The 13,395-nt window shown below is 40.5% G+C and overlaps 1 protein-coding gene across 1 annotated transcript; it reads right to left on the reverse strand.

The window, feature by feature from the left end:
* Positions 1-2,791: 2,791 nt before the first annotated feature.
* Positions 2,792-12,931, reverse strand: cdc5l (CDC5 cell division cycle 5-like (S. pombe)). The gene is made up of 16 exons (XM_017721412.2): positions 12,715-12,931; positions 11,552-11,655; positions 11,201-11,362; positions 10,995-11,122; positions 10,810-10,909; positions 10,440-10,658; positions 10,162-10,306; positions 9,853-10,041; positions 9,596-9,744; positions 9,277-9,439; positions 8,283-8,447; positions 7,590-7,670; positions 6,987-7,229; positions 6,563-6,760; positions 3,578-3,790; positions 2,792-3,394 (listed from the first exon to the last, which is right to left on the reverse strand). The coding sequence occupies exons 1-16, from the start codon at positions 12,757-12,759 to the stop codon at positions 3,287-3,289; spliced, it is 2,412 nt and encodes an 803-aa protein (XP_017576901.1). The 5' UTR covers positions 12,760-12,931; the 3' UTR covers positions 2,792-3,286.
* Positions 12,932-13,395: the final 464 nt, after the last annotated feature.

The following is a 13,395-nucleotide window of genomic DNA, read 5'->3' on the forward strand; positions in this document are numbered from 1 at the left end:
TAGCATTGTGCTGCTTCCAATGAAACCTGGTGCTAATCACACAACTCCCAAAATCAGCTATTTAGTCCTTTCCAAAGGGACTGTGTAAAAGGCAAGGAGAATTCCATTGTGATATAAGCCTTGCATACCTTGTCAATCTTTTTTAGATTTGTGGTGGTCAAAACTAAAGGTCCATTGTTGTGTCTCTAGTGAAAGAAATCTTTCAACACTTCACTGAAACCATATTCAGGGCACTTGCAGTCAAATACTACTTTGATCTCGGTCAATCTGACACTTATGATTTTGCACATTGATAGTTTCGACTTTAAAATGAGTTTAAAATGATCACTGCCCTCACATCACTACTGGAAAAACAGAGCTTCGTTATATTTAGCCATCATGTTTCTAATAAATTAGTTCAGAGTCTTTGGATATTTACTAAAGACCCTCTTGTAATAAGAGGCGTCTCTATGGCCCATGTGCAATCATTACGTGTTTAATCAGACCTGCGTTAATGGATTTACAAATTCTCTCTTCCTCCTCCACTGCAGACAGACAAGTGACGCCACCCGCCCAGTCACATTTGATTCATCACTCCAGCTAAATAATGAAAGGGCCTTGAATGATCTTGCATCAGGCTTGCAAAGGGAGCATTGAAGAGCATTGAAAACCCCAGAATAACAGCTTTCAAAACCACATCCGCTCTTTCCAATATGCTCTAAGGCTAGAGGCGCAATTCCTTCCCCAGTAATAGGAGACTGACATAGTGTGAGTACATTTTAAAATAAAGTGGCAATTTCTAATAGTTTTAAGCCAGTTGTCCTCATCTTGCCAAACCTCATTACTGTGGCCCCAGGTTGAGTCCCATCATAAAGCGAAAATGGAGACAGTGCTGGCAGGACAAAAACGCTTGAGCAGCAATATTCTTAGATAGATAGATTAAATAGTTTCGTTTTATCTTTTATGGACTCGAGATTACCTTTGAAGCCACGGACATCAGTCTTTAGCCCCCCTTATCTCCAGGTAAAAAATGTAAAGCAGGCTCAGATGACCTCCATTTTGAAAGAAGATGGCAAAAGTTAAAGATCTAAATGAGTTTGAAAGAGGGCTCATTATTGGGGCACAGATGGCAGGAGTTCCAGTCATAACGACTTTTTAACTGACTAGTGTTTCAATAGATGGATTTCGAGCTATGAGAAAGACATCAGTAAATAGGGTTGGAAGTTGTGGTTGAAAGCACACAGTGAGTGTGATGCTTATGTGTTATTGCTATACGTAAAGAAAGAGTAACTGTACTTCAACGGATTGAAAATTTCAATGCAGGACATAAGACTGTGTCAGTACATAGTACAAGTACATAGAGAGGATTTTGCAGGTTTGCACTGCTAAAACCACACATCTGAGTGATCAGTGGTGGAAAATCCCTGTACACGAGCAAAACGATATCTTAGCAAATGAAAACATTTTAATTCTAGTCCATTTATCAAATATTTCTCATTTTAAGGTTCTTGTATGAATATTAAGCAATTTTATATGTAGAAAGTGGTTTATTCCATTGGCAGATCGTTTTGTTAAGCAAATGATTTTGCTTATTTCAAGAAATTATGCAAGTTATACAAGTTTTTTTTTATATAATTAAATAAATCTCAAGTAGTAGTAGATATATTGACTAAATTTCAGATATTTTAACTTTTCACATACTTTTTGAGGTACAGAGTCATGAAAAAAGTGATGTGGTCAGTGTCATCCTCAACAATATTCTCCACAAATAGGCAAGCGCATGAGTTGCACACCCTAAGAATGGCATAGGCACAGGCCTGAATGCTTGATCCTTACAGTGAGGGTAAAGTGGTTGTATAATGGTGGGCATTTTGCTGGCAGTTTGGGTCCACTTTTTTCCTTTAGAGGGAAAGGTTACTTCAATTCAATACTGTTCTGATTGACCACCTTTATCCTATGATGAAATATTTGCATCCAGATGAGTCTCCTCCAGGACTTTACCCCCAACACCAGGGCAGAAAGGGTCACTAACAATTTGAAGAGTACAAAAAATGTTCACATATCGCACATCCTATGGCCTCACCAGATTCACCTAGTTTGGACAAGCACATTATAAACCAAATTATACTCCTGTATCTGAATCTGTGAACATGTACAGGTAGATGTACATCCGCATAGGTGTTTGCCAACATACTTGTATGCAACATAAGCTTGTGCACTAGGAGGCAGTGCCCAAACCAGTATGTACAGAAGACAAAAAGGAAAGTTCTGCCTTTTCTCCCCATCTCTGTCCAAAAATGAACTCATTAAATTGCTTTATAATATGATAGACTTTATAAGTGGAACACCACATCTCCCTGCTATTTGGTCCTCAAACTGCTAGATTTCAGGCTTTCTTGAGTTGAGAACTGTTTGGGTCTCACCTTGTCCCCAGTGCTACTACATCAAGCATTTGCTTGATGCAATTCCTCAGATTCATATGACGCTCAGTTTAACTTGAGAACTGAGCACATCATGACCCCTTTTATGTTGATCCATTAAGCCTTTCTCTCATCAAAACAGCCACTGAAGGAATATTTGGCAGAAGATGTGCTCCAACCCTCCAGTAGTTAAAGAGACTTTTCCTTTCATTTGTCAGCCATCTGTAGTTTCTATGTTAAAGGGAGTGACTAAGTAGTCAATAAGGTTACTCATGTTTTTTTAAAACAAGGAAAGCACTAAAAGAACTTAGACTCTGTTTAAGAGAATATAACCATCACAGATCTTTCAGATTTGTAGAACTTATCATGGTCATGAAAAATACTGGACGATCTCAAAGCTGATGGTTTATTGCATAAACAACAAATACTCTCAGAGCCATTGAGAATACAGTTTCCATACCAATCTTGACATACCAATGAAAAAGGTACAAGACTGTGTGCAACCCTCAAAATGGCCTAAATTTTGCAAAATAAAACATACTGCCAGACAGATATTATTTACAAAAGAAATGCTTGTTGATTTTACAAAATGGAAAAAAAATGTTGATTTTAAAAGCAAACTGAACTCCATGTGAGTGATTGGTCCTTGGGATCACAAGTGCCTGAACTTGAACTCCAAACTCACAAGCTTTGAGAAGTAAAGGCTGAATCACTGCTGCTGAAACTGATGGATTCAGACAGTAATGTGGTACACTGTGACATCCATGCTGTTGTTCAAGCTGGGAAAAACGTCAAAAGTTTCAACTGGGTTTTGCTTATATTACAACCAGTGTAGAGCCAGACCAAGGCGTAGAGACATGGTCCCAGATACTTTCTGAAAGTTACATTTAGAACTTCTCTGAACCCAGAGTTTCCTTCTCGAGCAGGAGATCACCAAACCGCTGCTGGAGCTCTTTTTCTCGCTCTTGCTGCCTCTGTACATCCTCTCTCAGGGCCTGGTTTAAAATGAATAAATAAATAACAGAAAAAAAAGGGTCAAGTCTACAATGCTGCTTATTCTTAAGGCAACTTATATTATTTATCAGCAACTATTTAGACATCCTAATGTGAACACATTTTATTGTTACTTTATCAGTTTCTATATTCTGACATCAAAAGCCAGCTGGTCTGTGCTTCACCTCCTGTCTACGTGGGATGGCCATGTCCTCCTGCTTCTTCAGCTCCTGGAAGGTATGTAGTTCCACGTGGGCTTGCTCCACCTGGTCCCACAGGTCACTGAGCTGCTTCATCAGACCCATGGCCCGAGACTGATACCCGCCCAGCAGGATCTTCATCTTTTTCTCCATCTTAGCTGCACGTTTGGCCTCTGTTGTCATGTGCCCTCTGTTAACCTGAATCAAAGCAAGTAACAGAGGGGTTTAGTTGGTCTAGAGGTCAACAGTAGTCACATACTTGCATTTATTATTTAAACAAAAACGAAAACATAAAAGGATCTGTTAATCCATTCTTACTTAAAATCAAATGTGATGTAAAGATGTACTACAACTGCAGTATAAATGTCATAAAATATATTTAGATATTTATTACTATTAGATCCAAAACGAACAACTTTGTTTTAATGATTGTTACTGAATTTGAAAGTTCTAAGATGCTGTGTAAGCAGACATTTCAGTTCACTTTCAGCAGTTCACTTTCACAATAACATGATGTAAATGAAGGTCAAGCTCTAAAACCAACATATCACAAAACACACAAAAACACTAAACATCCAATGTCAACACACGCTATATTAGCATGCACAATTCCTTTGGCCTTTAACAAACCGTTACATGAATATAATAGATCTGTTTTTGTTCTAGAATTATTTCCTCCCCGCCTTTTGTTTTCCAGTAATCACTCAGCTGTAATTAGCCTGCAGAAAACTCCTGACTAGGCATCTCTGGGCAAAGTATACCACATGGACCAGCAAAGAGAAAAAAAAAAAAAAAAAAAAATCCAACAGCAAAATCCAGCTGAAACAGAAGTCTCAAAGAACTTAACTCACACATTAACTCTTGCTTCACTCCTCAGGGAAAAGGGTGCAGAAGTCAGAACTGTTTGTGCAAACACCAGTTACATACCCAAACTACATTGTATAAAGGTATGATTATCTACACCGATCAGGCATAACATTATGACCTTGTTCCTATGCTCACTGTCCATTTTATCAGCTCCAATTACTATATAGGTGCACTTTGTAGTTCTACAATTACAGACTGTAGTTCATCTGTTTCTCTGATACTTTGTTAGCCCCCTTTATACCCCATTCTTCAGTGGTTAGGACTCCCATGGACCCTCAGTGAAGGTACTATTTGGGTGGTGGATCATTCTCACCACTGCAGTAACACTGATATGGTGGTGGTGTGTTAGTGTGTGTTGCGATGGTCTGAGTGGATCAGACACAGCAGTGCTACTGAAGTTTTTAAACACCTCAGTGTCACTGCTGGACTGAGAAAAGTCCAACAACCAAAAATATCCAGCCAACACCATCCTGTGGTCACTGATGAAGGACTAGAGGATGACCAACACAAACTGTGCAGCAGCAGATGAGCTTTCGTCTCTGACTTTACATCTACAAGGTAAACTGACAAGGTAGGATTGTCTAATAGAGTGGACAGTGAGTGGGCACAGTGTAAAAACTCCAGCAGCACTGCTGTGTCTGATCCACTAGCACCAGCACAACACACACTAACACACCACCACATCAGTGTTACTGCAGTGCATGGGGGTCCTGACCACTGAAGAACAGGGTAATAGGGGGTAAAGTATGCAGAGAAACAGATGGACTACAGTCTGTAATTGTAGAACTACAAAGTGCACTTATATAGTAGAGCTGATAAAATGGACAATGAGCATAGAAACAGGAGGTGGTCATAATGTTATGCCTGATCGGTGTATTATATAACAGATTTTAGGCATATGTAGGCTGGAATGAAAATTCTTTTTTTTAAAGGGCCCATACCCAATATTTTGTGTGCTATTGGTCCCCCTGATGTCCACTTATTATATTTGTTCGGGTTTACATGCCAAAACACTTGTGTGTGAATAGGCAGAGCTAAACTGTAAATGGTAAATATTGGTTTTTGTGATCTCAAAAACAAAAAATTCTAAATAGACTCTTTCTGCATCAAACAAATGTTTGGTGTTTTAATTGATTACCTACAACTTTTAACTACAAAACTTTTTCCCCTAGTTGGGAGTACTATGCATTTCAAAACGTAGCAAAAAAATGGCATTAATTTTCTAATCTACAATCTGTAGATGTTATTTGGCTGATGGAAGCCAGTGAAAACCTATCAAAGGTACAGAATCTAGGCCCATCTTATTATTTCCAGCGGTGTGGCTCAGGGTGTTGAAAGCTCCTGACCCCCTGCCTTTGTTTACTGTGTGGTTACGCAGAAGGCGGAGGGTGTTCTGCTGTTTATGGACCATGCCGCAGATGACACCCTGAGCCCTTCTGAACTGCACTGCTGCAAGTGGCTTCTGAGGCCTGTTAATAAATGTGGTATGCAGCTGCCACCAGCATAAATCCTGTTCATTCTGTGAATGAAAGGAGTGCGGCAGCTCTGTGCACCCCTCCAGGAACACCCCCTCCCCCTCTCCTCAGAGCGTGCTGCTGTCTGAATGGGCTCCAAGTTTCCGCCCCATGTTCCCGGCCAAAAAATATGAAACAAATGTACCCTTTGTGAGACAGGGCCGGCCTTGATTAACTGAAACTTCACACATATGTCGGCCCTGAGACCCAGGGCAACTGAATATGTTTAAGTGCTTATAATTTTTGTCTGTATTAAAATAAGGAATTTCTCAGGAATGTAATTTTTCAATTTGATTTTAACCTCATGAAAAACAACTTGGTGGCCTAACCTATGTTTCTCTTGGCCCTAGTACCAATGAAGTGTGAAGCTTAAAGCACAATGTGTGTTTAAAACGTGCTAATAATTGGCTTAATATATTAACCAGTTCTTATGTACCAGATTAAATGTTTCTACGGCTGTTCACAGTCATACACATTTATAGCTAGTGGCATCTTCACGCTACTTTAAACGTCAACATTAAGTAGCCAGTGCCACCTCCTGGACTGATCTGGAACTGCAAATGAAATAAGACTATAGTCTTCCTTTTACCTCCAGTTTCTTCTCGAAGGATTCAATCCTGTCCTTCTTGCTGGCCAAGTTGGCTCTGGTATAGCGGTTCTGTCCAGGCAGATACAGCACCTGGCTGTAACACTCCTCCCACACCTGGTTATAGGCCTCAATGGAAAGCTCACCATGGCCCATACCATGCTTCACCACCTCCATCTCCTGCTTCAGAATCTCTTTGGCCTGGCATTAATAGGAATAGTGATAATTCACTGTTTACCATATATAGTCATTGTACATTGAAAACAGGCATCAACATTTCCTCCAGGTGAAGCAGATAAATAATCCAAGCAGACTACATTAAGAAGGGACAAGCACTTTTTAAAACAGCGAACAAGTAATATGCTGAATGAGATTCAGCACTAGTTGTATTGACCATAAAAGAATAGTGAGAGCACAAAAGACTAACCTTTTTAAGGTGGTCCTCAGCAACTTTCTCATAGGGTGTTTTTTCCAGGAAAGCAATGTGCTCAGCATTGTTGGAACTGGAGCCCACACCTTTGCCTTTCTTGGCAAGGGCTTCTGTGTTGAGGTGATGCAGACAGTCATAGTGGATCATGGTGATCATTTCTTTCTTAATAAGCTCCTCTGCCTGTTGCAACTCTGTGAGAGGAGGCTCCACATTCTGAGGCCTCAGAATTGTCTCATTTACCTGACCACAGAGATATGTACATCATGATTACAGCACACAACAGGGATTCAGTGAGTCATCAGCAGTTCTTAGAAAATGTGTAAAAAAAAAAAAAAAAAAAAAAAAAAAAAAAAACCACACACACACACACACACACACACACACACACACACCACACACACACACACACACCATAACATAACATATGAATACAATAGACAAACTAAGGGTTATGCCGTATTGATTAAGAAATGAAAAATTCCATTTAGCAACAGTAAAATGTGTCTGTGGCTCTTTACAGCAACAAACATGTTTAGTTGACATATTAAGAATCTGTGCATGTTTCAGGAGTAAGTGTGTGAAATAGGGGAAAGAGTTCACCTCTGAAGGCCTGGGTAAACTCCGCTGCACTGCTGTGTGTCTCTGCCTCAGCTCCTTCTCTCGCTCGGCCTCTCTGGCTGCCTGCATTAACACACCATATTTCACATCCATTAACAAACTACTACGCACACAAGAAGAGATCACAATGCCCGTCTTTCCCAAAGAGACTTTGTTAATCTCAAATTAAACTTTTCTCCTTTCACAGCATGATCACATTCTGCTGCTTCCTGATAGCCCGATCAACAATGGGCCAAGGCGAGCCCAGCTCAGCGAGCACCTTAAGCCTTATATCCCTTTAGTTGCAATGCTGTGTGCTGCTTGCACTTCAATGTCACCATTTTATATTGTCAGCATAATCAACCCAAAACGTCTCATTTGTTACTTTGTTGGTTATCTAGTTACTCTTATTTACAATTCTGCACTCACTATAACATTTATGTTCTGAGACAGAGCACAACTGACTTAATGAAGACAGATCATGTAATGAACCTGACAAAAGAAAGCCCAAGCCTTGGCATTGCTAAAGCAATTATCACTGGCATGCACCAGCTTCCATTTACAAGTGAAAACAGGGAATTTACATTTTCCTGAACACTAGTCTATATCTTTGTAGGAACAAAACTGTAATGTCTAGGTCTCTCTAGTCATTACATAAAACAGGGAATAATTATTTGGAAGAGGACTGTCACTCACTTGTTTACGTAGTTCAATGTCAGCTGCGTCCTCCACAAAGCTCTCGTCCACCTCTGGCTCTTCCAGTTCCCTTTCAGCATTCTCAGGCAGCACAATCTCAAAGTCGTTCTTGGGCAGCGGCAGAGACATCAGACCCAATTTCAGCTGCTCACGAGACTCTCGTTGCTGCAATACACAACATACATTAACACAGTACAGAGCTGACCCAAACAGCATTTTACAGCCTTTGAATTGTCATCGATTTCTCACAATGAGTATTCAAACGCTCCTTAAAATTCACTTTAAAACAATATTAATCCGAGCATTTTTCAGTTTTCTGTTTGACAAAACAGGTATGTTTTCATTTTAAGTAATATTTCAATCCACACTAGCTATGCTAGATGCCCCTCTTACACCCATCAAAGTTTTTTCTCCACCTGTGCAAATGAAGCTTAAACTTCATAGCTGGGAAAGAGGCAGTGTGGACTGGACACAACAGCACACAGAAAAGGATTTCTAATGTTTACAAATTTGAGAAAATTCACCAAGCCTCCACATTATAGCAGCTTCCTTTTTTCTTCGTTTCCACACACACACACACACACACACACACACACACACACACACACACACACACACACAATTACTAGACTTCTTTGCTCTTTCGGTTTCAGTAGCCATGTGGAAAGTTGTGCAGTTAGCTGGGCAAGAGTGAGGTGATGCATTGATGTAAATGCCTGGAAATAATTTATGTTGTGCTCGATTCATCTAACTATAATTTATTTATTTCTTATGTTTTCCACATATTAACAATACATATTCTATTTAAATGCCTTTAATTATGAAATTGCTAATGATGAAATTTCTGTAGTCTAAAAAAAAGCTTTCAAATACAAGTAGTGAATTGCTACACAAATACTATGTACTTATGGACTAATGTACTTGTGTACATTAGTACACAAGTAATTGTTCAGGCCAACCTTTGTATCTTTATGTTCACGTTTTTGTTACACACCAGGTGTTTGGCATAAGCTGGATCTGCGTAGTCCACAACACCATCTTCAGCGTTGATATTAAGTTTGTCACGCAGTGGTGTCCGGCCTGGGGTCACTCCCATTGAAGGCTTTGGGGTCATACCACTATGAGGCGTCAAACCCTCAGCACCATGACTTGGGGTTCTGCCAAACGAACAGATATAATTTTGACATTGAATAAATGCTAAAATCAGCAAAAGGTAATCAGGTTACATTTTTAAATCTTACTGTAAACAATACATTTTTTACAAAGTATACTGCAATATGAATTCACTGCTTAAAATTGACTTGAGAGACTACCTGAATGGTGTGGAGAGTACAGTGTTGGGAGTCTGAACCACCTGCCTCTGTGGTGTGACCCCAGAAAAGTCACTCTCGTGCAAGGGTGTGTTCAGACCACCCTTCAGAGGGGTGTCTACATTTGTGAGTGCCATCAGATTCTGGGCTTCCTGGGGTGGAAATAAATAGCCAAATAAAGCACTGAGCACAATATTCAAGCATGTGTCATGATAATGCTACATTACACTGTTTTGAAAAAAGAGAAACCCTCAAAATACCTGTAGAATCTTGTCCTGTGCTGCAGGAGTCTGTGGTGTACGGAGGGCCATAGCGTTATTGGTGACACTATATTCAGAAAGAAGAGCACTGGAGGCTGAGTTTGTGATTCCAGACTCTTCAGCGGTCTGCCGCGCGATCTCACTAGCCTGGCCAAGTTTGACCACCTCCTCCAGTTCAGCATCAGATATCTGAAAAAGATGCATTTCATAACGACTTACAGTGGAAAAAAAAAAAAAAAAAGCACCTACCTACAAAGACCATTGCATGATGGAGTATACCTCCGACCACAGCAACATATTACAGTTTACCTGTGGTGCAGGCAAGACTAGCTTGCTCCTCTTCTTAGTGAACTCAGACACCCCACTGGTCTGCAAAATGGCAGAGGGCAGGTCTGACTCTTTCTTCTTCTTGATCTTCTGTCTGTCCTTTTTACGCTCCTTTTCCTCTTGCTCACTATAAAAACCCATAAAAGAACATTATACAAAGAAATGCACCAACCAAAATGATATGTATACATGGGCAATTCAACTGGCAAGGATCCAATCATACAAAAGTTAGGAGAAAAATCTGATCCTCAGTCACTCACTTTCTGAGCTCGCCATCAAGATGCTGCTGGCGAAGCCTTTTGAAGTCAGGCTCAAGTGGATCATATTGCTCCATAGACGTATCATAGAATCCCTGAGCAGGCTTCTTCTCAAAAGGAATCTCTGCATTATAGTCTACACCTCTCTTCTTCTTTCTCTTCTTCTGAATGTCTATGCCAGCAGCACGCAACTCTCTGCGCTTCTGCAGGGCTGCCAAACGCCTGAGAGAAGAAAAGATGATGAGCACTACCATGCCATTTTAATCCACGATTCTGAGTGTTTTATTTTAACAGTAAATATGTCAGACCTCAGATAATCCCTTCTGTAATAACTATTCTGATTTCTGTAGAAAGACAGAAAGGCTTATCTTACCTGGCCTCTTCAAGCTGCTTCTCCCTGGCTTTCCGCTTGGCCTTTTTGCCCTGCGTGTTTGCTAAACGAGCTCTGGCTTCAGACAGCATCTCCAACTCATCTACACAAGGACAAGACCACTTTGTTTATTTGACCACCAAATAAATCAATAATACTGTGCTGGACTGCAACATTGACATGCTAACCTTCATCCATATCCACAGGATCTGGTCTGGCCGGCTTAGTCTCAGGGTTAGGATCAATCTCCCCTGGCTTGAGCTTGCGAGGGTCATCTGCTGTGTCTTCTTCATTGTCTCTTTGAGCAGCTTTGTCTCTGTAGCAGAAAAAAAGTGTAGTGGTTACATTTACTGGCCATACATGGCACATATGAATAACTAGTACAGGCACTTACAGAAGAAATTCATAGTGCTCCAGACACTGTGCAGCTGTTCTGCCAATGATGGGGGCTATTGTTCTCCACTGGGTGGGCATCAGCTTGGCCAGATGCAGCAGCTTTTCCTCTTCTTCACGAGACCATTCTGTTTTCTTAATGCTGGGATCCAGCCACTCATACCTAGGTGGGTTGAAACAATCCAAAATCAATATCTGACACATGTGAAAGGCAAGTAAACACTGCTATAGGGATTCTAAAATAAAGTCAACTAGATATATATGCTTTCAGAGGTGACTGGAACTGCCTACCGCACCAGAGCAGTACATATAACATACATATTAACTGCGTTAAATATATGTAAAAACTTACCATCTAGCTTTACACTGTTTGGCTGACTTTCTGTGCAGCAGAGAGGCAATCCGGGACCATTGATTTTTGCCATATTTCATTACAGCTGCTTTGAGGATCTCATCCTACAGAAATTTGACAAAAACAGTCACAGATGATTAAGATGGAAAAGAAACAACTACAAAACAATTCAGGTACATCCAACATCACATTTTAAGAAAACACTAGTAAATCAGTGCTATTAAGAAGATCAAGGGACCTCAAGCCCTGAGGACCCCTTGCTCTGTATACTTTTCTGTTTTCCCTACTATATTACACCGGATCTTGAGCACATAACGAGGTTGTTCATTAGTTAGAGAATCCAACCAGGTGTGCAGAAATGTGCATAGTCTGTGGTCTCCAGGACTAGGAATGGGAACACTTGGGTCAGACAGTGTTCAGACTAGACTAGAAAAATGCAAGCGCGTGTGGTTTGGCTAGCAGTGCTTAAATCTGGTCATCCAGATAAGCTGTAGGTCTACTTCTAATTCCCCAACCCCAGTCCTGTAACTACGTTAACGTGGGCTGCAGAGTTGGGGATTTTCTTTCACCTCGGTTCCCTCATTATCTAGCTAACTACTGATCAAGTCTTTCTGAAGATGAAGTAAGGCCGTTAGAGCAGATAAACAAAGCTATGCAGTGCGGACGAACTCCGGGACTGGATGTGAGAAACACCGGTATAACTCGACCCGAGGGGCATGAATTGCAGCCACAACTGACACTGCGGCTAATAAGCTAAGCTAGTTAGCTTAGATAGCTAATCTAACGTTACACAGCTAACATTTACTGACTAGCTAGCATCACTAAGCTAGCTAGCGTCACACATTACGCTATATGCACCTATCTATAAGAAACGGCGTCTGTGTTACTAAATTAAAGCTCTATCTACACCGGTTAATAAACACTTCGCTCTGATTTAACTTGCTCTTAGCGCTGCTTGTTGGTTAAGCTAGCTAGCTTCTACCGTCCAAATACTAGCTAACTACGAAGCCTCAGCTTCTTAGTCGAATTTCCCGTTCCACCTTAAAAGGTGCAACAGTTACATTCTGGCGCCCATTCTGCAGGACCATTTAAGGTGGAACGGGGAAATAAGAACACGAAGCTGGCGAATTGGAAGGCAACTTCAGCCTCGTCCAAAAACTCACCTCAGTGTTGCGCCAGACGCCACCTTTAATCATAATCCGCGGCATCTTGACGGCTTAGTCCTTACACTCGTACCAAACCACTGAACAAACCTGCAAGCACGACAATCTAAGATCTTCTAAAAACACCGTTTAACCGTGACGCTTCTTTAAAACGAGAGCGGGCTAAAACATGGCCCTGCTAACGCAGTACTGGGGCATTGCAAATGGCGCCCTCTCAACGGGTTGCCAGATCTCTTCCAATTACTCATCAGAAGTCTAGCATGAAATTAGATTAGAAAAAGTTTTTTTTGTTGTTTGGGACATTCTGTCTTGATGTCAGATTAGCAGCTTTAAGGGTAGTCTATACGTCTGCCTAATGGAGCACAATGATGCGCAATTGCGTAGTTATAGAACTCAGTTTATTATTATTAGTAGTAGTAGTAGTATTAGTGGTAGTAGTAGTAGTAACAACCAATAATAATAATAATAATTGTATTAATTATAATCGTTTTATTAGTGTTCATAATATTGTTATATTTAGCGTTCTTTATCAGATCATTATGCCACATTGCCACTATTTCTAGAACAATACTGCCAAAAGATTTTAAATATATTTTTCTCTGCATGCATTGGTTTTGCTTGATTTTGGTTGATTCACATGCTATAGGTACCTCTGCCAATATAATTAGTGAAATCACTGAC

This window comes from Pygocentrus nattereri, chromosome 10, assembly GCF_015220715.1.
Source record: "Pygocentrus nattereri isolate fPygNat1 chromosome 10, fPygNat1.pri, whole genome shotgun sequence".
NCBI classification, from domain to species: domain Eukaryota; kingdom Metazoa; phylum Chordata; class Actinopteri; order Characiformes; family Serrasalmidae; genus Pygocentrus; species Pygocentrus nattereri.

Bases quoted from the DNA above. Each gene is read 5' to 3' on its own strand.
- cdc5l (XM_017721412.2), bottom strand. From the start codon at position 12,759: ATGCCGCGGATTATGATTAAAGGTGGCGTCTGGCGCAACACTGAG. The intron at 11,656-12,714 runs GTGAGTTTTTGG...AAATTTCTGTAG, and splicing joins GCGTCTGGCGCAACACTGAG to GATGAGATCCTCAAAGCAGC. The intron at 3,791-6,562 runs GTAAAAGGAAGA...GCTTTGATTCAG, and splicing joins CCTTCGAGAAGAAACTGGAG to GTTAACAGAGGGCACATGAC.